Source organism: Salvelinus fontinalis, chromosome 17, assembly GCF_029448725.1.
Source record: "Salvelinus fontinalis isolate EN_2023a chromosome 17, ASM2944872v1, whole genome shotgun sequence".
Taxonomy (NCBI): domain Eukaryota; kingdom Metazoa; phylum Chordata; class Actinopteri; order Salmoniformes; family Salmonidae; genus Salvelinus; species Salvelinus fontinalis.
In genome coordinates this window covers 35,410,986-35,436,218 of record NC_074681.1, presented here as the reverse complement: position 1 = coordinate 35,436,218, position 25,233 = coordinate 35,410,986, and the positions used below count along the sequence as shown (strand labels likewise).

Here is a 25,233-nt window from a genome sequence, read left to right as displayed (position 1 = left end):
CTTTGCTTTAGCTTAAGTAAATGTAGGTATGGCTGAAGTTGTGTTCAACAGCTTTCTGTTATTAAATGTGTGAGGGCATTTACCTGTGTCGGTCTTGACCTGCATGCGACACACCCGTTTGCACATGGCCACGAAGGAGAAGTAGTACTTCTCCAGGCTCTCGTCAGTCTTCTTGTCCAGACGGGCGAAGGCCCTGAACTGGGTCCAGTCAAAGCGCTGACGGGCCGTGTCATAGATCACGCCAAACGTGGACACCACGCGGTAAAAGTCGGCTTCCTCACGCCTGGTCCACCTGACGACGAGACACGGAAGGGTTAATCCAACAACCAATGGGACGGAAAGCAATGTATGAGTAGTGTATTGATTATGAGACTGGAGCATTATGGGTACTGTAGTACACACATTATGTTACAAGTAGCGCTTCTCAAACAAGCCCCAAACAATAATACAGGAAGTTGATAGAACTTCAAGAAACTCTTGACTGTACTGCCTTCTATACAGCCGGGTAACAAATTGAAATGTTTAATATACATATTGTTTATGGTGTATAACATATCCTAAGTAATCTGGATGGAAGTGTGCCTCAAAAACATCTAATTAACTCAACCAATCAAACTATTCATGTTTCTATACCTTTGACGCCTCTCTTTGAAGAAGGCCCCTCCTTCCGCCAGGAGAGCCGTCGCCTCAGGAATGAACGCTCCGCCCTTGGCCATATAAGGACTGCCCTCTGCCATGAAGGCTCCGCCCTCATGCACGTAGGCCCCTCCATCTGTGACCATGGAGAGTAGCTGTTCTCGGGGCCGCCGGCGGCGGCGGCCGTCGGGCCGGGCCATGGCCTCCTGGCGGAGCTGCTCTCGTTTGTGCGTGCGCTGGTAGGCAGTGATGAGGCGGCGGAGTCTAGCGGTGAGGGCCGAGGCTGCCGGCCAGTACAGACGACCCGCCCCTCTGCTGCCTGCTCCATTCTCACCTGGTTTAGCTGTGATGGGGAGGAGAAAAGGGTGGAATATTAGGACAAATAAATGTGACTGCATACTGTTGAGATGGTTGTGAAAAGCAACATTGGTGGTTTGATATAAAATAAATATATACATATTTTGAACTAAGGATTGATGGATGGTGAATCATCTTCAGACAGATTGCTTGTAAATAATACATTGTCAAGCTTTTTATTGAATTTATCCCAAAATGGTGGTCAACATAGTGCTACGTCATGTGAAAGCAGAGATGGCCACTCCACTTACATTCACCACTCTCAACATCCATAGCTTCCTCTTTGTCATCAAGGGGAGAGTTAGTGAAGTCATCCATCTCATCTTTAAAGGGCATGCGGAGAGGCTTGTACTCTGGGTCCTCATCCTCTCTGTACACACAAAGAACCAGGGATGGAGGGATGAAGAGAGAGAAATTAGTTTTAAACTTAAACAGAATCAAACAAAGGAGCAAGGGGAAAAAGTGGTAGACAGCCAGGAAGAGAAGATTGAGGGAAATTGGAGATGGGAGGTCAGGGAGGGAAAGGAATATCGAGAAGGAGACCGAGACAGGTCGAAAAAACTAACAAATAGGAGGGAGAGACAGGAAGGGAAGATGAGAGTTGGAGGGTGACGGGGACAGGAGGTTGATAAGAAAAAGAGGAAGAGGGAAAAAGAGGTGGTGGTGAATTTTGGCTGAGTGTCTTACCCCTCCGGACCATCTGCCATCATGTCCGCCCCCCTCTGCTCTGCAGCGATGGCCTTGGCATCAGGCATGCCCACCCGCTCCAAGAAACACAGCGCAGGGTCGGCACGCACCGAGTTATACTTCTCATAGCCTGGGATGGAGAGAGCGCGATTGAGAAAGAAGGAGAGAGTGGGTAAGAATGGTTGAATTACTTTCCACACCCGGTGAAGAGAGAGGGAGTGGGTGAGAGATGAGTGCATTGTGACTGGGAAACGACACGCACCAGGCCTAGAACAAAGCAGACGTTGACTGACAATTTACAGTGGAAATGCATAGGCTACATATACACCTAGGCATTAATCATGATACACAGTAGCATCAATCCTGAAAGATGCAACAGAAAGCAAGAGAAGCCAAATTGAGTTTAAAACAAAACCCATCATGAAGTTCAGAATCACATCCTAAAAGCCAACTGCCATCCGTATAAAGAGATGAGAAAAACAAAAACAGAAGCATAGGGTCCAGATGCAGACAGAGGGCAGTGCCTGTTGGAGCGTGTGTGAGCGCGCGTCTGACTGGGTGTGTGTGTGTCAATGTGTGTAAGAAAATCTGTGTGTCTAAGTGTGTGTGCCTATGGTCTGTATGTGTGTGTATTTGCCCAAGTGTGTAGCAGAGAGAAAAGTGCCCGTTGGAGCTTTCCAAGCAGAACAGATTAGAGCCTGCAGATCCCACTGAGCACGGCGGGTGGGAGGAGGGGGAGACAGAGGCACAGGCTGGAGCCCCCTCAACCGTGCCAGTTTGCAGACCAGACTATCTCCCCCTTCTCCTCCACCCCTCACGGCCTGTCCCTCCCTCCATTCCCCAAAGCCCCCACCAGAACATCACATTTCAATTAGGATTTATGCGGTGACACATTGTTCCTAACCGCTGCTGCGCCCCGAGCCAAGCGCTAATCATGAGGGGGTTTATAGGCCATCACTCTTCCCTCTCGCAGCCCTGGAGAGTGTGTGTGCCTGTACAGTGTGTGTACAGTGTGAGTACCAGACATGTGTGAGGGTTCTGTGTATGTGCGTGTGTGACAGAGGCAGAGAGTAGCTTCCTCCCCCGGCCTCCCAAGTGAATGAGGATTATGATTAACTATAGGCTAGCTCTATTGTTTCCGTGTGTTTGAGAGAGCACCCGTGTGTGTGTGTGTGTGTGTGTGTGTATGTGAGTGCGTTAGGGCTGAGGCACAGCTCGGATCCATAATTGAATCAGAGAGGGTCGCAATTACGGAGAATAATGACAATTATCCCAAATTAATATTAATATTTATCACCATCAATACAATTGACACTTAAAATCGTTACAATTCTAGCTTATCTTGTTTTTCACTGTAACACAATACAAAAAAGTGGTTAAATCTAAACCAGCTAGCCCATAGCTAAAAGAGAACAAACCTCATGATAAAGTACATCAACCAACTGTGGTTGATAGAACACTGGATAACCAGGGACTAGATGGAAGCTGCAACAAGTCTGTGCGCGCGCACACACACACACCTACCTACACGGCCTGCTGGACATAGCCATCAATCAATCTCCTGACGTCTCACTGAGCCAGCTGTGCTCCGCGGTCGCTATGGGAACACCAATCAAGCCTAAAGCAGCCAGGACTCGGGCGGCGTGCGTATGTGTGTGCGAGTACCGGACGGGTGGGGCTTACCGTGTTTGAAGACGCCGATGAGGAGCGATTTGTCCGACTCGCTGTCCCACCAATCGGCAGGGACCTCGGCGTGGAAAGGCTGAGGGATCCAGATATCCATTTCACTGTCGGCCCAGACCAAGGGGAGGAAGAGAGAAAGAGGGGAATACGAATTAACAGGCTCTAAAAATCGGCACGTGTCCGTATTAGGCCCCATCTCCAGGCATCTGGGAGGAAATATGGTCATTAGCCACGCTGCTGGAACATCTCCACTGTGTCCCAAAAATGGAACCCTATTTCCTACACCGTGCCTTGACCAGAGCCAAAAGTAGTGTACTATATAGGAAAAAGGGTGCCTTTTAGAAAGCAGCTCTCATCACTAAGGAGACCTAGGCAGAGCAGGCCTAACCTTATCACCACTAGCAGCCTGCCCTGATGCCTGCAACGCTATCACCACTAGCAGCCTGCCTGGCCTAATCCAATACAGACACACACACACACACGCTGGCACTTATACACAGGCACACACACATACGAGTGAACACACACACACACTAACTGGCACATATATGCGCACACACACACAATAACAGCATTGTAGCTATTCAGCGAAGAGCCTCAGACGCCATCGACATGGCGTGCACGTTTTCTGCATTATATATGCATGCACATCTGGGTGATGGGGTGAAACGAGGGGAGAGAGGGAGTGTGAAGATAAAGCAGGCAGGGGCTTGGGAGTGTTGGAGTGAGAGATAAAGGGATGGAGGGAGGAGACGGAAGGGAGTGGATGCCAACCTTGAGTCTGTTCCCTCTAGGATCCGGTCGGCTTGGTCACCGATGACTTCCTGTCGCAGATAGTAGAGCATACGGACCCTCAGGAGAACTCTGTGTGTGTGTGGGGGGGGGGGGAGCGAGAGACAGAAATAGGAAAGAAAGAAAAGGGAAGAGGGTAAAAAAAAAGTGAAACTCTGGTCCCGTGCGCCAGCAGCAGTAGCTGGCTAGAGCGGCTAGCTGCGGCGGCGGATCTTTGGCACTGGCCGTTGCCCATCCATCACGCTGCCAGGCCTGATTAGCCACGCCGCGCGCCAGCCCCTGCGCCTGACAGATGGCACCACATAATCGCCCCTGTGTGTGCCGCCTTTCACCCGCTTCCAACAGGTCTGCCTGGCACCTGGCCTGGCGCAGCGCCAGCCCCAAAAAACCTGGCCGCCACAAAATCTCCCCGACAACAACAGAGTAGAAAGAAGAGTTGTGGCCAAGGAAGGAGGGGGGAAAGTAAATAGGACACTGGCTAGAAGTAAACAAAAGGATTGTGAAGTGTGTTGTGTGTGGGGCTAGCTGGAGTGGAGCTATGGAACTCATGTGAAATAGGATTACCGGGGACTTAATGCGTGTTCGATTTTTGGGAATTATAAAGAAACCACCAACTATCAACGGTGTGTTGGCCTGCTTATCTATGACAATATGGTGGTGTATGAGTAGGGGCTGTGTTTCCTAGGGGTTAAAGGTCAGAGGTTAGGGTTGACCAGTGTGTTCGAGACCATCTAAAGCGAGACTGATTCAAGACCGGAGCGAATCAAGTCCAAGTCAAGACCGGAGGGGGGCAAGAGAGTCAAAACCAGCAAAATATGAGTCCAATTTAAGACCATGGCAAAAAAATATCAAAATCTCACGTATTTCTGTGCTCATATTTCAGAAGAACTAGGCAAGTCAGTTAACAAATTCTTATTTACAATGACTGCCTACCCCGGCCAAACCGGACGACGCTGGGCCAATTGTGCGCCGCCCTATGGAACCCCCAATCACAGCCAGATGTGATACAGCCTGGAATCGAACCAGGGACTGTAGCAACGCCTCTTGAACTGAGATGTGTCTTAGACCGCTGCGCCACTCAGCAGCCTTCAGAAATTGAGAATGGTGAAAAATGCATGCCGAGAGAAAATAGACCCACTCTACAAGTTATTACTAACCCAAACGCAATAGGGAACAATGACGGCCTTCAGAGAACTTGTAAAATAATAATGTTCTGATTTAATCTCTTCAGTTTGTTGGAAAGGAAAGCATTAACACTGAAGATGAAAAAAAAGATCCAATAAGGATTTTTCTTTGGTGGTTTTTGGGGAGATAAATCTAGCTGGCTAAAATCTATTAGGGAAGCATTTGAGTGACAGTGGACATTCAACCAATCATGTGAATTTTTAATGGGTTGGACCGTTAACCAAAACTTACGGAAACTACTTCCTTCGAAGGCCAACAGGTCCCTGCGCAATAGCGAGCAGCATTTCTCCCACGATCTAGCTAGCTTTTGTTGTAGGCTAGTTTGCAGCAGGTGCTATCAAAGAGGATGTTAATGCTAATTTGTTGGTGAGTGGAACTGTGCTTTCATTGCAGTTCGCAGCCATTTCTTTGAAAATAACTTGTGTGAAACGTTGTTGCATTTAAACTTTAGTTCACTGGCTACTTTGTGTGCTGAACATGACATGTTTTTTGCAACGGACAGTAATAGTTAACGCTTAATTGTTCTGTTTTTGTATTCTTATGATTGGGACCTACTGGCTTATTATGTCTGAGTGAATGTGCTGCTTGTCCTTCAACATCATGCTGTGTGTGACTGCTGTCTTTCCATCGGACCTATGCAGGGGTGTAGTGGTGCTTTAACATCATGCTGTGTGTGACTGCTGTCTTTCCATCGGACCTATGCAGGGGTGTAGTGATTCTTCAACATCATGCTGTGTGTGACTGCTGTCTTTCTATCGGCCCTATGCAGGGGTGTAGTGGTGCTTTAACATCATGCTGTGTGTGACTGCTGTCTATCGGCCCTACGTGTTTAACATAAACTGCACTGTGCTACATAGTGCGCCCTGGTATTACGGTCACTGTCCTTCCAGCATCACGAGCTTGTCTCTCACATCCTTTGACGTGTCACTGTTCGTGCTTTTGGTGATAAGTGTGATCATGGCGTAAGGCTACCCCAGGTTGTTTAAGCAGTGTGGTTATGGGTAGCATTATCCGTGTGGGTGCTATCTGTGTGAGTGGCAGCCAGAAGCTCGGCTCAGTTCTGTTTCATTCAGTTGAGCGCATTAAGTGATGGTATGATTTTTGAGTTTGGTACATGTTGGAAGTTGCCACGTTTCACCACTGAGCAAACATGTCTATAATAGGTATTAAGAATGTTACAATCCCCCCCCCATCACTAATAGTGAGTGCGCAACTTGCAAATAATTCCCCTAACTCTTCCCTACTAGTGAATCAAGGAAATTCTGACGAGCACGACAAAGATTGAGTATATATTTCAATGAAAGTAAAGTACAGTAATGTTACAAGTCAAGTAGGAGGCCCAGGTTTCAAAAGGTGGGTGTGTGTGTGTGTATATATATATATATATATATATATTTTTTTTTTACCTGGCGAAGCAGTTTTACACAATGACTGAATTGAATCTGATAAATACTGTTTGAGTTTCTTACGCCACTAGTCTCGGGAAGAAATGACGAGTCCTCACTGTCCGACACAGAGTTAAAATGTATCAGACAAACATGGGGTCTCGAGAACGGACCCGAGCACAACGACACTGAGCTTGATATATGGCTAATTTGTTCCTTTGGTGTTTGAAAAACGACAGTGTTGAGGTTAGGATTTGGGGGTGACTTACTTATTACAGTGGTGTTTGAGGTGTCTCTTGTAGCTGTCCTCCTGCAGTAGCAGGTCAGGGTTACAGCTGGCCAGCCACTCTGCCCTGGGGAGCTGGGGAGGGGCAGGCGGGGCTGGTTTCCCCTTCTTCCCCTTACGACCCCGTGGTACTGGAGTAGACAGACCTGCAGTAGAGACATTACAATTTAGAGTAATAGATCCATTATTTCTCATTGAGATCCCTTTATAAGAGACCTGGGTTGGACAAGTCTAGTACCAGCAAGGATTTGATCAATTACTACAATTATTTATTTGAAATGGCCATCTGCAAACTAATTGATAACATTGAAAACATTGAAATAGCAAGGCATTGGGCTAACTCCATGGTTGTTGTAACCAAATCAGATTCCAGTTTGCTTAGGCGGGAAACCAATGAGGATCAAGGTCAAATAAGTTATGTAAAGTCAGACTGAACCAGTTTGAGCCGGTTCTAGTCAAGCACTAAACCAGACAGAGCATAAGGTTAAAGCAAGGTCATGTCAGGAGTTGTTGTGGCGGGAATAAGTGGGGGAGGGGTTGAGTGAGCGAGTGAGGGACGTTCGTGGTGGTACTGTGAAAAATCCTATGGAATTCAACGTATGTTTATTCACTACTCCTACTGGGGGCTATTGGGCAGGTCTTAAAGAGCAGTTGGTAAGGTTGCTACTGTGAGACAGTGGAAAGGTGGTGGTGTGTTCGTTACGTTTTTGGTTAAGCTACGGTAATGCTGCATGTAAGGGTGCGTAGGAATACATACCGGAATGGTTGGTGAGCGTGCGGCTCTGTCCGTCCTCGGTGGGCGTGATGAGGTCCCAGATGAAGCTCTTGATGTTCTCGTCGCCACGGTAGTGCAGCAGGCAGTAGGCCAGCAGGGCACGGCAGATGGTCTCCACGTCTTGCTCCCGCAGGGGCCGCTTGAAACGCCCGTGGGACAGGATGTCTCCCCAGCGACCCCACCTAGCAGGGAGGGAACGGGGGAATCATCAGAGAGGGGAAGAAAAAGGGAGGGGAGATCATAAGAAAAGAAGAATAGACGAACGAAGGGAAGAGAGAGGGGGAGGAGAAAGAGAGATGAGAATTATTTAGTCAGTGTCTCAAATATTATCATTTATCCCGATGACTCACATTTACAGTCTGGATCTGGAAGGTTTTATATTTCCATACTCATCCCCCCACCCACCCAAACTACTACAGAAAGGTTGACGGGCGGGTATGAATGGTGCGGTGTTATGTCTGGCTCTCTGCCTTTCAACCAGGGTCCAATGTCACACCACGATCTGATTCCGTGACCCCGTTCGCTCATGACCGCACACGCAACCGACAGCACATCTCACTACCGTGGGTGACCCAGAGTAGATTTCTACTTGTGACAACCGAGCGAAGACTCTCGCCCTAAAACGTTTCTACACGGCGGTGAGATAACCCCACTGACAACCAGACGATAGGAGTGCGTTTGTGGGTTGAGGGAAGCTGGGGCTGGTCTATGGAGGGAGATACAGCGAGGGAGGGAGTCAATGGCAGCAGCGTCAGTTGAAATGAGTCCTCTCAGACGTGATGGCTCTAATTTGCCCTACAGCCCCGGGGTCTAGACAGTACAGTTGACTCGGTCGCATGTGAAAAACAAACCCCACTGCTGGTCAGACGTTGTGAGTGCATGCAGCCAGCCGTGATCTCTCCCTGCGGAGGGCAGCCGGGCACAGCGACTAATGAGTGTGTGTGATGTAGGTGCTGGTTGGTTGGTTCACTGTGTGGTTGTGCGTTGGGTCATTATAGGAGTGCACGCGAGATCGATCTGGGCTCGTGTGTGTGTAAGTATACAGGCATGTTTAATGGCCCCTTGCGTGTGGGAGCCTCAGATGGCTAAGTGTTAAATTACTATACATGGGAGTGTGCAAGCATTAGCGCTCCGTGGGCGTCATTTCCCCCCAGACCACCGCAGCATGGCCAGACCAGTCGCTTGTGACTGGTGTTTAGGCAAGTACACATCCTCAACCTCCTGAGCCTACAAAGGAGGGAAAGGAAAGATGAGATAGGTGCCCTGGAAGCTAGACAAGATATGACATCTCTCAGGAATCAGGTGGACTTCCTGACCGAGAAGACGTAGAGGTGAAGGGATTGGATGAGTGATAATCAAGGGCTGTGGTAATATCCCTCTGGTGTGTTTGATTCATTTCTGACATCCATCTAACAGTCTGTAGTATCTAGCTGTAGATATGGATCCCTATGGTGAAAATCTTTCACCGAATCCCCCCCAAAACAACAAACTATTACATTTTCCCCGATCTATCAGCGTTAGCCTTCCAAAGGGACTTGGGGCTTGGAGAACAGTCATCCCTTTCCCTAACAAATGTCTAAGTCTTTCAGATGTCCACTCACCCATAAACCAGAAGGTTCTTCTCCACCCTAAAGCACTCGCTGCGGGGGTACCCTTGGGCTCGGTCCTGTGGCCGCCTGGGTTTGGTCAAGGGCTTCTCGTTCTCGCCGTCGCTCTCCAGCTCGGAGAACTCCGCCAACTCGTCCTCCTTCATTGAGCTGTAGTGGCGTGTCTGCTTCCGTACCCTCGGAGTGTCAATTACCAGGGTGTTCTAAGAAAATTGTTAGTTAAATCCCACAAAATAAAATTGTGTCAAAACCACCCAACCACATTTCCCTCCCTGTTAAAATGATCAAAACAGGTAGCATGTTGTTATTATTGTCCTTATTACCAGTTTCCCTGCTGATAGAGATCGATATATTAGGTACAGTACAAGTCAAAAGTTTGGACACCTACTCATTCAAGGGTTTTTCTTTATTCTTACTATAATAATAGAAGACATCAAAACTATGAAACACACATGGAATAATGTATTAACCCCAACTGTTTTTTTTAAATCAAAATATATTTGAGATTCTTCAAAGTAGCCACTCTGTCTTGACAGCATTGCACACTTGGCATTCTCTCCACCAGCTTCACCTGGAATACTTTCCAACAGTCTTGAAGGAGTTTCCACATATGCTGAGCACTTGTTAGCTAAACTCCAAGCAGGCTGTCGTGCCATTTACTGAGGAGTGGCTTCCGTCTGGCCACACTACCATAAAGGCCTGATTGGTGGAGTGCTGCAGAGATGGTTGTCCTTCTGGAAGGTTCTCCCATCTCCACAGAGGAACTCTGTCAGAGTGACCATCGGGTTCTTGGTCACCTTCCTGACCAAGGCCCTTCTTCTCCGATTACCCAGTTTGGCCGGGGGGCCAGCTCTCGACAGCCTTGGTGGTTCCAAACTTCTTTATTTCAGAATAATGGAGGCCACTGTCTTGGGGACCTTTTTTAGTTTCCCTTCCGCAGATCTGTGTCTCGACACAGTCCTGTCTCTGAGCTCTACAGACGATTACTTCGACCCCATGGCTTGGATTTTGCTCTGACATGCCCTGTCAACTGTGGGACATTATAGACAGGTGTGCCTTCACAAATCATGTCCAATTAATTTAATTTACCACAGGTGGACTCCAATCAATCATCTCACGGATGATACATGGAAATGGGATGCACCTCAGCTCAATTTTCAGTCTCAGGGCAACACATCTGAATACTTTAGTAAATAAGGTATGTTTGATTTTTTTTTATACGTTTGCAACAATTTCTAAAAACCTGTTTTCGCTTTGTCATTATGGGGTATTGTGTGTAGATTGATGAAGATTTTTATTTATTTAATCCATTCAAGAACAAGGCTGTAATGTAACAACATTTGGAAAAAGTCAAGGGGTCTGAATAGTTTCCGAAAGCATTGTATATACACACACGCATATATATACACTGCTCAAAAAAATAAAGGGAACACTAAAACAACACAATGTAACTCCAAGTCAATCACACTTCTGTGAAATCAAACTGTCCACTTAGGAAGCAACACTGATTGTACAACAGCATGTGAAATTTATTGTCAAATGGAATAGACAAAAGGTGGAAATTATAGGCAATTACTAAGACACCCCCCAAAACAGGAGTGATTCTGCAGGTGGTGACCACAGACCACTTCTCAGTTCCTATGCTTCCTGGCTGATGTTTTGGTCACTTTTGAATGCTGGCAGTGCTCTCACTCTAGTGGTAGCATGAGACAGAGTCTACAACCCACACAAGTGGCTCAGGTAGTGCAGTTCATCCAGGATGGCACATCAATGCGAACTGTGGCAAAAAGGTTTGCTGTGTCTGTCAGCGTAGTGTCCAGAGCATGCAGGCGCTACCAGGAGACAGGCCAGTACATCAGGAGACGTGGAGGAGGCCGTAGGAGGGCAACAACCTGGCAGCAGGACCGCTACCTCTGCCTTTGTGCAAGGAGGTGCACTGCCAGCGCCCTGCAAAATGACCTCCAGCAGGCCACAAATATGCATGTGTCTGCTCAAACGGTCAGAACCAGACTCCATGAGGGTGGTATGAGGGCCCGACGTCCACAGGTGGGGGTTGTGCTTACAGCCCAACACCGTGCAGGACGTTTGGCATTTGCCAGAGAACACCAAGATTGGCAAATTCGCCACTGGCGCCCTGTGCTCTTCACAGATGAAAGCAGGTTCACACTGAGCACATGTGACAGACGTGACAGAGTCTGGAGACGCCGTGGAGAACGTTCTGCTGCCTGCAACATCCTCCAGCATGACCGGTTTGGCGATGGGTCAGTCATGGTGTGGGGTGGCATTTCTTTGTGTGGCCGCACAGCCCTCCATGTGCTCGCCAGAGGTAGCCTGACTGCCATTAGGTACCGAGATGAGATCCTCAGACCCCTTGTGAGACCATATGCTGACACATGCACATTTGTGGCCTGCTGGATGTCATTTTGCAGGGCTCTGGCAGTGCTCCTCCTTGCACAAAGGAGGAGGTAGCGGTCCTGCTGCTGGGTTGTTGCCCTCCTACGGCCTCCTCCACGTCTCCTGATGTACTGGCCTATCTCCTGGTAGCGCCTCCATGCTCTGGACACTACGCTGACAGACACAGCAAACCTTCTTGCCACAGCTCGCATTGATGTGCCATCCTGGATGAGCTGCACTACCTGAGTCACTTGTGTGGGTTGTAGACTCCGTCTCATGCTACCACTAGAGTGAAAGCACCACCATCATTCAAAAGTGACCAAAACATCAGCCAGGAAGCATAGGAACTGAGAAGTGGTCTGGGGTCACCATCTGCAGAACCACTCCTTTATGTCTTGCTAATTGCCTATAATTTCCACCTGTTGTCTATTCCATTTGCACAACAGCATGTGAAATTTATTGTCAATCAGTGTTGCTTCCTAAGTGGACAGTTTGATTTCACAGAAGTGTGATTGACTTGGAGTTACATTGTGTTGTTTAAGTGTTCCCTTTATTTTTTTGAGCAGTGTATATATATATATATAAAAAACTCATCCAGGGTGACTTGCAGAGATGACACGTCTGTTTATGCGGCTGGATTAAGTGCTATACTCTAGGGCCCTTGAGGAGAGGGAGGAGGAGAGAGCAAGAACGGTGTGGGGTAGAGGCAGAGAGGAGAGAAAAGGACTTGCTCTCTAGACTGACTAAGTGATGTCTCTGTTCCCCTCCGGCAGCAGCATAAGCTGCTTACTGCCTCTGGGTCCACCGAAGAGGGGAATGCGGGGTAATTAAGGAATAGAAAGAGATTCCCACAGCCACCGTTTTAAATGAGCTTGACTTAGCCCAGTTATGACTGGGGTGCCACGCATGGCTAGCCTGGGGGTAATAAGCCATATTAATTAATGCTTTAGATTAGTGTATGTATGAGGGAGATAATATTATTGAGCTCCGATACTTTTGCATGTGGTGTCTAAAGGGAGGGGAAACGCTGGTGTGACCACCCCGGGCTGTGTTTCTCCCATTCCCATAGTAAATACAGCAACTGAGAATTCAGCCCCAGAAGCCAAACTGTCAACGAAATCGGTAGGCTCACTGTCCTCAAGTAACCGGTTACTGTACAGTCCTTGAGACTGAATTACTGACCAAGCCAAGTCCCTGCCCCCTAGGTCACACCAGTCACACTACATTTCCCACAATTCAATTTCCTGAGGCTCACCCGTCCATTGATGGCATCCATGTCGAGCTCCGCCTTCTTGGCCCACTTCTGCCAGAAGTCCGGGTCCTCCAGGGAAATGTCCGTCCTGTTCCCAGCGGCCACGAAGCTCGCCTGGGGAGAAAGGGAGAAGGAGAAACAGTCCCAACGGCGAATCTCCTGAATGCGTTTTCTCCACATTCTTTTAATCAAATGACACTTTTGATCTCAGAGAAGTGCTGCTGGGTTAGCTCCCACTGACACTGCACAGCTTGGTTCTGAACGAGCTTGGCTCTCTAGTGTTAATGACCATAGAAATAGAATTACTAGAATGGGGCGTCGGTCCACCCAGGCCCATAGACTTGAAAGGGTAAATCTGTTCTAGTAATTTTAATTCCTATGGTAATGACTACTGAATTGAACGAGGGAGCTAAGAATACATAGGAAACAGCGTATTGAAGCTACCTTGGCGAAGGTGGACCCCTTGCCCTCGGACTCAATGGTGATGGTCTGGGTTCGTCTCTGGAGGATCTGGTCAATGTCTTCCTCGCAAAACTTCGAGCCCTCGTCCTCCTCATCCATCAGAGCTCCGTAAGCTCCTTTGCGGAGGAGGTCCTCCACTTCCTTCTTCGACAGCTGCTGCACCTGAGGTGGTCGGGTACATTTGAGGGCTTAGATCACGGAGCTCGGCACATCAACAGAAGTTTACCTTTATTAAGACAATGAAGTACAGTTGAGAAGACCCTCTTTCCAAAAAGACAGGTGCGCAACCTTCACTGTTCTATTGCTGCACATAGAACTTAGACTATAACAAGATGTCCTCAAGCCTGGTCTTGCTATTTGACTGTGTGAGAACTGTGTGTGTGTCATACCCCATTGGCTGCGTTCTCTCGGCCACTCATGGATTGCAGCACAGCCTTGTCAAGGCCCAGCTTGAGGCTGGCCTTGTCAAACATCTCTCTCTCATAGGAGTTCCTGGTGATCAGTCTATAGATCTTCACTGCCTTACTCTGGCCAATCCTGTGGCATCTGGCTTGGGCCTGAGAGAGGGGAAAAGAGAGAGGTATGGAGAGAGAAAAAACATGCTTAGATTCCAAAAAGCATAGATCAACTGATAATAAACGAAGTCCTGGAGCGGTGTACCAGTGTGATAACATCTTGTCTGCCCTGTTTTGGAATGTTCACTCGTCTGTGCCCTGTTTTTTGTTTAATTTACAGACCAGTGTACTGCATTTTGACTGTCTACTGTATTTTAACAGGACTGTATTGACCTGTGCAGTTATTTGAGTTGTGACCACGGCATTTTCAAAGATTCAAAAAAATTGCATCTTCAACTATCAAACTAAGTAGTGAGACTATTAAGTCCAGCCCAGTCTTCATACCTGTAAGTCATTCTGGGGGTTCCAGTCCGAGTCAAAGATGATGCAGGTGTCTGCAGCAGTCAGGTTGATGCCCAGGCCTCCGGCCCGGGTACACAGCAGGAAGACAAAGCGGTCAGAGTCCGGTCGAGAGAAGCGGTCGATCGCAGCCTGCCGGAGGTTACCCCTCACGCGGCCGTCGATACGCTCATACGGGTACCTAGTCGGATGGAGACGGTCATGGTCAGCTTCAACAACACAGTCATACTAAAACAACCCACGTTTCTGACTGTCATCGATGTGCTCCTACAGACTACTAGTAATGTGTGTGTGTGATATATATACACCATGAAATATGTTCAAAAGCATCAACTACTCAAACACAAACAAGGCCAACATTTAAATAAAAGCGTGCTGCATTTGGCACACGGGCCACCAGTTTCAGAGCCCTGGGTTAGGCGATTGAAGAGAACATCTAAAACGGTCAAATTCGCACCGTTTCTGGATGAGGTAGTCCTCCAGGATGTCCAGGCAGCGCACCATCTGGGAGAAGACGAGGACCCTGTGTCCCCCGGCCTTCAGCTTGGGCAGCAGCTTGTCGATCAGCACCAGCTTGCCCGCCGCCTGGATCATGGCCTGCAGGTGGAACTGGGCCATCTCGGCGTGGTGGTTCTCGCGGAAGTCCTCCAGGATCTTCTCCTCTGCACCTAGAACATAGAACATAAGAGGCCACCATCAGAATCATTCAAAACAGCATGACTAAACCCAGTCAGTTCACAAACAAACCCAAGCAGGTGGGACACAGAGACACCAAATCAACATCCAGAGGGTCCAAAATAAACACATTCTAAGCCGAACGATTTTAGAATGAGTGTGATCTGCGTTAGTGTGTGTTCAGTACCGTTGATGAGGTAGGGGTGGTTGCAGCACTTCCTCAGCTCCATCATGGTGTTGAGCAGGTTGGGGACCTGAGCCCCTCCGCCTCCCCATGCACCACCACCTCCTCCCGGTCCTCCTTTAGACAGAAAGGAGAAGTTCTTCTCCAGGATGGCCCGGTAGTACTTCTTCTGGATGTTGGTCAGCTCCACCTGAGAACGGGATAGGAACGACATCAGTCAGCAAGACTCCCCATAATACGACAGTAGTAATCTAACAGAAAAGGTAAGATGGCTTGCACGTTGCAAGAATTGACTTTAACATAACACACACACCTCGATGATGGTCTCCTCCTTGGGTGCCAGGTTCTTCTCCACATCCTCCTTGAGACGACGCAGCATCATGGGCTTCAGGATGGCCTGCAGCTTCTGGACCTGCTCCTCAGTCTTGAGGTCGCCAAACTCCTGCATGAAGGTGTTCTCTGAGGGGAAGCGTTCAGGCTCCAGGAAGTTGAGCAGACTGAAGAGCTCCTCCACAGTGTTCTGCAAGGGCGTTCCGGTCAGCAGCACCTTGTGCTCCTTCCCAGGGGGAGAGGGGGGGGGGGGGGGGGGGTATTTAGTCAGTAGTGTACTTAGTTCCTTCCAGTAGGTCTTTAAATGTACGTTTTTTTTATTACTCCTGTGATAGTAGAGGAGGAAGGCGGAAACATAGTCCCATTAATTTCCATGAAATATAAGCATTTCATCAATAAGTTGCTTATTTTCCAACAGGTCCAATGGCAAGTAGTCTTTGTATTCACATGTGGTTGTATTGTGCATTTTCTTTTTTTTGTCAAATAAATCATACATCTCAACTAGACATTTCTCTCCGTTTCAACTCACCATGTCCATCATCTTGAGTCCCTCGAGCAGTTTGCAGTTCCTGTTTTTGAGGCGGTGAGCCTCGTCGATGACCACACAGCGCCACGGGACGCTGCGCAGCTCCGGGCAGTCCGTCAGGATCATCTCAAACGTGGTGATGACCGCATGGAATTTGTACGCTCCCTTTATCACACGACTCTGAGGATGGAGGGAGAAGAGAGCGAGGGAAAGAAAGGAGTGTTATGGTGAACAGTCGATTTTCCTGCCCACACGACTCAATCAGGGAAAACTCAGGACCCTGGTTATAGGATTACATGGTCTGCCGAGGTACTGGTGGTCTGTGGCGGTACTGCAGATGGTCCGCACATTTTATTATGAATTGGTCTTTTTTGTTGCCATAAATAACAGTTGGGAGTATTAATGGTATTATAATTAATTTTACATTACTTTTCACAATGCTATTTATAACAATAAATAATAGGCCTTTAATCTGTTACATTTACCAATAAAATTGACTCAATTTGGCCTGCAAGATATTTTGGTACAAATCGACAGTGATTTGGTGTTCACCGGATCAGAAAAGATTGGGAACCGCTGGGTTAACACATTTAAAATAGTGATTGGAGTACGTTACAGTCACATTTCGGTCACTGTAGTCTTTATTTGGTCTGGTAAGGTCAGTGTGGCTCTCTGGTTAATGAGGTTTAGTACCTGACCGTCTATCTAAAAGTGCTTACTGTGGGATTATTCTTAGATTAGGGTGAAGAACCTACTGTACCGTACTATAGTCTCACTTAGGCCTAAGCGTCTTGTGAGGTCATGTTTGCTATGCAATGCTAAAGTTATGATAGAATAAGGTCATGGTGTGCTTGGGATTATAGTTACATTAAGGTCACGTTACCTGTGCGTCTGGCCTTGATGGTCAGGTTAAATTACGGTATGGAGTTCATCTCGTAGGCCTGGGTGGTCTTATAGTTGTGCTGTGGTTAGGTCATGGTTACAGTACGGCCAAGACGTACCTGCGCGTCACGGTAGTTCATTTCGTAGGCCTGGATGGTCTTGCGGCTGGCCTGGCTGCCATGGTAGACGATCACGTTGAGTTCGGTCCAGGTGCGGAACTCCCTCTCCCAGTTTGGAATGGTGGAGAGGGGGGCGATGACCAGGAAGGGCCCGTGGATCCCCTTCAGGTAGATCTCATAGAGGAATGTGATTGACTGGATGGTCTTGCCCAGGCCCATTTCATCTGCTAGGATGCAGTTCCGTCTGGGAGGGGGAGAGACATAATATGAACATGATGAAAGGGAGTCCTCGGTGACTATTAGCAGTAGTGGGGGCCCTCGGTGACTATTAGCAGTAGTGGGGGCCCTCGGCGACTATTAGCAGTAGTGGGGGCCCTCGGCGACTATTAGCAGTAGTGGGGGCCCTCGGCGACTATTAGCAGTAGTGGGGGCCCTCGGCGACTATTAGCAGTAGTGGGGGCCCTCGGCGACTATTAGCAGTAGTGGGGGCCCTCGGCGACTATTAGCAGTAGTGGGGGCCCTCGGCGACTATTAGCAGTAGTGGGGGCCCTCCGTGACTATTAGCAGTAGTGGGGGCCCTCGGTGACTATTAGCAGTAGTGGGGGCCCTCGGTGACTATTAGCAGTAGTGGGGGCCCTCGGTGACTATTAGCAGTAGTGGGGGCCCTCGGTGACTAGTAGCAGTAGTGGGGGCCCTCGGTGACTAGTAGCAGTAGTGGGGGCCCTCGGTGACTATTAGCAGTAGTGGGGGCCCTCGGTGACTATTAGCAGTAGTGGGGGCCCTCCGTGACTATTAGCAGTAGTGGGGGCCCTCGGTGACTATTAGCAGTAGTGGGGGCCCTCGGTGACTATTAGCAGTAGTGGGGGCCCTCGGTGACTATTAGCAGTAGTGGGGGCCCTCGGTGACTATTAGCAGTAGTGGGGGCCCTCGGTGACTATTAGCAGTAGTGGGGGCCCTCGGTGACTATTAGCAGTAGTGGGGGCCCTCGGTGACTATTAGCAGTAGTGGGGGCCCTCGGTGACTATTAGCAGTAGTGGGGGCCCTCGGTGACTATTAGCAGTAGTGGGGGCCCTCGGTGACTATTAGCAGTAGTGGGGGCCCTCGGTGACTATTAGCAGTAGTGGGGGCCCTCGGTGACTATTAGCAGTAGTGGGGGCCCTCGGTGACTATTAGCAGTAGTGGGGGCCCTCGGTGACTATTAGCAGTAGTGGGGGCCCTCGGTGACTATTAGCAGTAGTGGGGGCCCTCGGTGACTATTAGCAGTAGTGGGGGCCCTCGGTGACTATTAGCAGTAGTGGGGGCCCTCGGTGACTATTAGCAGTAGTGGGGGCCCTCGGTGACTATTAGCAGTAGTGGGGGCCCTCGGTGACTATTAGCAGTAGTGGGGGCCCTCGGTGACTATTAGCAGTAGTGGGGGCCCTCGGTGACTATTAGCAGTAGTGGGGGCCCTCGGTGACTATTAGCAGTAGTGGGGGCCCTCGGTGACTATTAGCAGTAGTGGGGGCCCTCGGTGACTATTAGCAGTAGTGGGGGCCCTCGGTGACTATTAGCAGTAGTGGGGGCCCTCGGTGACTATTAGCAGTAGTGGGGGCCCTCGGTGACTATTAGCAGTAGTGGGGGCCCTCGGTGACTATTAGCAGTAGTGGGGGCCCTCGGTGACTATTAGCAGTAGTGGGGGCCCTCGGTGACTATTAGCAGTAGTGGGGGCCCTCGGTGACTATTAGCAGTAGTGGGGGCCCTCGGTGACTATTAGCAGTAGTGGGGGCCCTCGGTGACTATTAGCAGTAGTGGGGGCCCTCGGTGACTATTAGCAGTAGTGGGGGCCCTCGGTGACTATTAGCAGTAGTGGGGGCCCTCGGTGACTATTAGCAGTAGTGGGGGCCCTCGGTGACTATTAGCAGTAGTGGGGGCCCTCGGTGACTATTAGCAGTAGTGGGGGCCCTCGGTGACTATTAGCAGTAGTGGGGGCCCTCGGTGACTATTAGCAGTAGTGGGGGCCCTCGGTGACTATTAGCAGTAGTGGGGGCCCTCGGTGACTATTAGCAGTAGTGGGGGCCCTCGGTGACTATTAGCAGTAGTGGGGGCCCTCGGTGACTATTAGCAGTAGTGGGGGCCCTCGGTGACTATTAGCAGTAGTGGGGGCCCTCGGTGACTATTAGCAGTAGTGGGGGCCCTCGGTGACTATTAGCAGTAGTGGGGGCCCTCGGTGACTATTAGCAGTAGTGGGGGCCCTCGGTGACTATTAGCAGTAGTGGGGGCCCTCGGTGACTATTAGCAGTAGTGGGGGCCCTCGGTGACTATTAGCAGTAGTGGGGGCCCTCGGTGACTATTAGCAGTAGTGGGGGCCCTCGGTGACTATTAGCAGTAGTGGGGCCCTCGGTGACTATTAGCAGTAGTGGGGCCCTCGGTGACTATTAGCAGTAGTGGGGCCCTCGGTGACTATTAGCAGTAGTGGGGCCCTCGGTGACTATTAGCAGTAGTGGGGCCCTCGGTGACTATTAGCAGTAGTGAGTTATCTAAATGTGCAGTTAGGAGGAAAGAAAGGAGAGAACAATGCAATGAATGAGATATAACCGGGATAGCGTCTCAAATGACACGCTATTGACTATATAGTGCCCTACCTTTGGCCAAGCAGTCCACTATATGGGCAATAGTGTGTCCTTAACTCTGTTCACTCCATTAGTGAGTGAGTAATCTAATGAACAGTTAAGCTAACCCGGTTAGGGCAGATCAATGACATTCAAATTAAGAAGTGTGTGTGTGGAAGCTTTTCTATAGAGTGTTATACTGATATATTGGGGTAGGCAGGCTACACTGGTGACGGGTTTGTGTGTGTGTGTGTGTGTGTGTGTGTGTGTGTGTGTGTGTGTGTGTGTGTGTGTGTGTGTGTGTGTGTGTGTGTGTGTGTGTGTGTGTGTGTGTGTGTGTGTGTGTGTGTGTGTGTGAAGGGGTGTCGGTGTGTGCACGCAGTAGTGTGTCGTGTGCAGCAGCGGTAGATCACACATTAATGATTAGTGTGAGAAAAGCACAGCTTGGGTACACACATGTCCCTATAACACATGGGTTGGAGGACACCCTATGGGGAATGGATGTGTTGATTGTATCCACGCATGTTCGGTGACATGTTTAAGTATTATCCATGCGAATGTGTTGGATAAACATAGCATCTACACTACATGACCAAAAGTATGTGGACACCTGTTCGTCAAAAATCTCATTCCAAAAACGTTTGCCATTAATATGGAGTTGGTCCCCCCCCCTTTGCTGCTATAACAGCCTCAACTCCTCTGGGAAGGCTTTCCACTAGATGTTGGAACATTGCTGCGGGGACTTGCTTCCATTCAGCCACAAGAGCATTAGTGAGGTCGGGCACTGATTTTGGGCGATAAGGCCCGGCACGCAGTCAGCATTTTAATTCATCCCAAAGGTGTTTGATGGGGTTGAGGTCAGGGGTCTGTGCAGGCCAGTCAAGTTCTTCCACACCGATCTTGACAAACTATTTCTATCTGGACCATGCTTTGTGCACAGGGGCATTGTCATGCTGAAACAGGAAAGGGCCTTCCCCAAACTGTTGCCACAAAGTTGGAAGCACAGAATTGTGTAGAAAGTCATTAAATGCTGTAGTGTAAAAAATGTCCCTTCACTGGAACTAAGGGGCCTAGCCTGAACCATGAAAAACAGCCCCAGACCATTTTCCTCCTCCACCAAACTTTACAGCTGGCACTATGCATTGCGACAGGTAGTGTTCACCTGGCATCCGCCAAACCCAGATTCATCCGTCGGACTGCCAGATGGGAAAGCGTGATTCATCATTCCAGAGAATGCGTGTCTGGTGCTTCAGAATCCAATGGCGGCGAGCTTTACACCACTCCAGCTGACGTTTGGCATTGCACATGGTGATCTTAGGCTTGTGTGCGGCTGCACAGCTATGGAAACTCTGTAGCGAGTGTTGCAACCAAGGACAGACAATTTTTACGTTCTACGCGCTTGCTCCTAGATGTTCCCACTTCACAATAACAGCACTTACAGTTGACTGGGGCAGTTCTAGCAGGGCAGAAATTTGACGAACTGCCTTGTTGTAAGTGGCATCCTATGACGATGCCACATTGAAAGTCACTGAGCTCTTCAGTAAGGATATTATTTTGCCAATGTGTGTCTATGGAGATTGCATGGCTGTGTCCTCGATTTTATACACCTGTGAGCAACGGGTGTGGGTGAAATAGCAGATTCAACTAATTTGATGGGATGTCCACATACTCAATTACATGCACTATATATACAAAGTATTTGTTATTGAGTACCTGTGGGTTTTTTTGTCACATTTTAGACTCGATATCATGCATATTATACTACTGTTAAATAATAAACGTTGTATAATATTGGGTCACACAGATACATCATACAGCTTAGCACACACAGAGAGCGTCATAGTACTTCTCCTTACGTATTGTACCAGTTGAAGAGCAGCCAGTTCACTCCCTCCAGCTGGTATTCCCTGAGTGCGTTGTCGTTTTTATAATCCCTGGAACTCTCGGATTTCTGCCAGCCGTCGGTGGGAGGTCGCTCCTGTTTCAAATAAAAGCCTGCCGTTAGTGGTTTCCGTGCGACTGCAGGAGCGTGGCCTTGCTGGCTCCAAGTTAAAGGGCCGGGGCCATAAAAACATGTAAGAAAAAGGTAGCAGGAGAGTCTGTAGAGTGGAAGTGTGCGTGTGTGAGTGGTTTTTAATACTCACCACGCGCTTGGTCTCGGGCTGGCGGGCCGCCACGGCCTCGTACTCCTCAATCTTGGCCAGGTCGATGTCGGCCTTCAGCTCCCACGTGCTGTCCTCATAGGGCAGGGAGCACCACTTCACCAGGTACAGGTTGACAGGCTGGGGAAAGAGGGGAGGTAGAGAGAGGGTTCGTGTGTCTTTGTGACTCCAACATGAAAGGAAAGGCCAACCAACGTTTGGTCTGAACTTAAAAGGAGCGTTCAGCCAATGAACTTCAAAACAAGGATAAGTCAAGGACATAACCAAACCTATCCAACTTTGGAGGCCATTTAAAGGCCATAGAGAACAGGTAGAAAAGAAAGATAAGGAACAAACCTCGCCGTTCTCATCTGTGCTCTCCGACTCGTCCAGGACCCGGTCCACCTCAACATAGTCCGGGTTGAAAGGCTCGTCATCCATCTGCAGGAGGGAGGGAAGGAGAGAAGATTAGCTTCTGACCATTACAATGGCAGATGAAGATACCAGGAAAAGTGAAGAGCAGAGAAAGTCTAACATTCACCCAACCAAATAACCTTATGTTATTGAATCCTCTGAAGATGAAAGTGGGAGGAAAGAAACCGATTGTACCACACGTGTCAAAACTGACACAAAATGGCAGCCAAACAGTGGGGAAGATAAAGGTGCGGGACTGACCTCTGTCACGAAGGTGGCGAGGGCCTGCTTGGCCCTGAACCGCTTGACCTTCTGGTGGATCCTTTTGTCCTTCTCCAGCTCCTCCAGATCTGCCCAGCGACAGTGCAGGTAGGAGCTACACAGAGAGAGAGAAATACAGTTACACACACACACACGCCATAAAACATGACAAACACCATAACAGACATGCGATGATATACACACCACACACCAGAAACACACTACCAAAAATGCACTAATCTAGAGAATTATAGCATTATATTATAATCTTAATCCAAACAGTAGTCCTGTGGTTTACAGAGCGTGTATTAGATTACACGTTTTATTACGATGCCATTTATCCACCATTTCCCCCCAAACGCTTGAGGTAATCAAATGACACGGTGAACTAAGGCCCCTGTATCGTAGTGTGTCGGTACTTTGGTCACTCACAAACTCTTGAACTTCACATAGAATTCTTCCACTTCCATTTCCTCTCCCGATTCCATCTGTGAAAAAACCACCAAGACGTAAATATCTGTGTCAGCTGTTGTCGATTACAGTTGGGCGATAGGAGTGTGAGTTTTGGGTTAAGATGCAAAGTTTGTCCTTGAGTGTGATTCGCTGATTAAAAAGAAAACTAAATCCAGGCCACCGTTTTCTCTAACAAAGTAGTAAAGTCTAACAATTGTATCTCGGTACAGAATTCTCGATGTACTGTAGTGGAGAAGAGAACTGACAACCCCCCCCCCCCCCCCCCCCCCCCCATTAAAGACCAACCATCTCTACTGTGCGGTGCTGAGGATGACTCATGAATCACTTCTATGCACACACAGCCACACTACACGCACACGCGCACACGGTTCCATTCACAGAGAGCTGACCCGAGGCCTGGCTTCCTGCCAAAACCACAGCGCTACGACAGACGCCAAACTAGCATTTCCTCAGGCAGAGTGTGTGCGTGCAAGGTGGGAGGGGGTAACCCATTCGCAGCTGCCTTACTTCGAGTCCCAGCCGCCAGCCAGCCTGCACGAGTGTTCGTATTGTTTTTGGCAGAGGTGAACTAAGCTTTGTTTTGGAGAAGCTTTTGAAATGGAATGAAGAAACACACACCCTGAAGACAGACAGAACACACACAACTCCCTCACACACACACACCCTGTCTGGAGTGTAATGTACCATATAAAACCAGCCGGTCTTGGGGGAACACAAAGCGCTTCTCGTTTTCGCATCCCTTATACTTCAACTCCCTACACCGCCGCTACTGGAGGAGTACAGCGGCGCCCCTTCAATGCCAAGAAGGGATACAGTCACAATGAAGTATCTAGACTTTAATGTAAAAGAGACTCAAGGCTCATGTCAACTCCACGGCTGCGAATGTCTGGCCTAATCAAATTACTAGTCCAACCCAAAAGTCAAGAGACCCAAGTCCACACAACTCTAACCGGCTTCATTCCAGACCACTGCTAGACTGGCGGCTTTCTAGGAGGGCGGATGAGCGTGTGTATAATCTGGCGCGCGAGCCTCACCTCTTTCTTCCCCATGCGCATGGCCATGATCTTCTCCACCACAGGCCCCTCCGTCTCCAACACCTCCTACAGTCACACAGATGGAACAACGTTAGCAGGCCTATGTAATGGAGGGCAAGGAGCACAAATTTATCCACAGACAATACAGAAAGATGATCTGACACACTTTGGCTCTGTCTGACAAACTCTTTCTGACATGCACACGCCAGAGCACCTCGCTCTGCCTCTCTGTTAGTGCTGACCTGCTGTTCAGAGTTGTTGGAGGGGGACTTGGGAGCCGGGGAGTCTCCATCATGGTCCTCATCCGAGATCCTGAATTCCAGTTCCTCGGTGTAGCGCTTTCTCTTCACCTGACGACTGGAGCGACGCTTCTATATAGAGAGACGGGTGAGGACAGAGAGAAGGACGAGGGAGAGGTGATAAGTGAACAGTTGTACTTTACAGTACCGCGCTAGACCGACAATCCCGAAAACAGAATAACCATAACAGAAACGTTAATCCCAGCAGGATTTAGAATAGAAATGAGATTAGAAACAGGATTGACAAATAAAACCAGGGTGGAAACAGAGGTGAATTCCATGATAGGATACAAATGTTTTAAAAAACACTATGTAAGATCAATCAGGTAAAAATATATATATATATTTTTTATTTTAATATCTAACTTCCACAGCCACACAGCCACGCTCTGGCGCAGGGCAGGCCCTCTCTGCTGCTCTCCTAACGGGCTAAATAGTGCCAGCTGCAATCATGGTATTACATCTGTCAGGTCGTACTGTTTAAGAGTGGTGGAAATTGGACAATGCCTCAGTGTCAGACGGCTGGGTCACCTGGATGTTTGGGTTGGTGAAGTCATTTGCAGCTAACAGCTCCCATATGCCTGGCTCAGAGCAGGCTAGTGTGCTTGTATGTTTGAGTGAGCATCTCGCATTAAGATATTTTTTATTGAATTCACTCCTGAAAAACACCGGGACCAGATGAAGTTAATAATTGAACACCAGGGCCTGTGGCTGAAAGCCCGGTAGACCCGGGCCCATCTAGGAAATAGGGTCCCATTTGGGATGCATACTTTAGACTTCATCTGGCCCCTTTAGTTCAGCCATCATCCATACAGCTGTATTATTAAATCCATATTAAAACCAGAATGAAGTCGATAAATTAGCATGGGGGTTATTTGGTGGCTTCTAACA

The 25,233-nt window shown here is 48.8% G+C and overlaps 1 protein-coding gene across 2 annotated transcripts in view; it reads right to left on the bottom strand.

The window, feature by feature from the left end:
- Window positions 1-25,233, bottom strand: part of chd7 (chromodomain helicase DNA binding protein 7) — an 88,586-nt gene that overhangs the window by 18,509 nt on the left and 44,844 nt on the right. For both annotated transcript variants that reach the window (XM_055867213.1, XM_055867214.1), the window contains exons 5-29: window positions 24,286-24,414; window positions 24,044-24,109; window positions 22,968-23,023; window positions 22,536-22,650; window positions 22,218-22,301; window positions 21,864-22,001; window positions 21,576-21,697; window positions 17,132-17,375; window positions 16,134-16,310; window positions 15,588-15,830; window positions 15,278-15,464; window positions 14,873-15,083; window positions 14,401-14,596; window positions 13,891-14,058; window positions 13,484-13,663; window positions 13,043-13,153; window positions 9,388-9,596; window positions 7,769-7,968; window positions 6,995-7,157; window positions 4,138-4,227; window positions 3,364-3,467; window positions 1,681-1,810; window positions 1,245-1,363; window positions 634-979; window positions 84-292 (exon numbers count right to left, since the gene is read on the bottom strand). In XM_055867213.1, coding sequence (XP_055723188.1) covers window positions 84-292; window positions 634-979; window positions 1,245-1,363; window positions 1,681-1,810; window positions 3,364-3,467; window positions 4,138-4,227; window positions 6,995-7,157; window positions 7,769-7,968; window positions 9,388-9,596; window positions 13,043-13,153; window positions 13,484-13,663; window positions 13,891-14,058; window positions 14,401-14,596; window positions 14,873-15,083; window positions 15,278-15,464; window positions 15,588-15,830; window positions 16,134-16,310; window positions 17,132-17,375; window positions 21,576-21,697; window positions 21,864-22,001; window positions 22,218-22,301; window positions 22,536-22,650; window positions 22,968-23,023; window positions 24,044-24,109; window positions 24,286-24,414 — 3,997 coding nt within the window. The remainder of the gene's footprint in view (window positions 1-83; window positions 293-633; window positions 980-1,244; window positions 1,364-1,680; window positions 1,811-3,363; window positions 3,468-4,137; window positions 4,228-6,994; window positions 7,158-7,768; window positions 7,969-9,387; window positions 9,597-13,042; window positions 13,154-13,483; window positions 13,664-13,890; window positions 14,059-14,400; window positions 14,597-14,872; window positions 15,084-15,277; window positions 15,465-15,587; window positions 15,831-16,133; window positions 16,311-17,131; window positions 17,376-21,575; window positions 21,698-21,863; window positions 22,002-22,217; window positions 22,302-22,535; window positions 22,651-22,967; window positions 23,024-24,043; window positions 24,110-24,285; window positions 24,415-25,233) is intronic.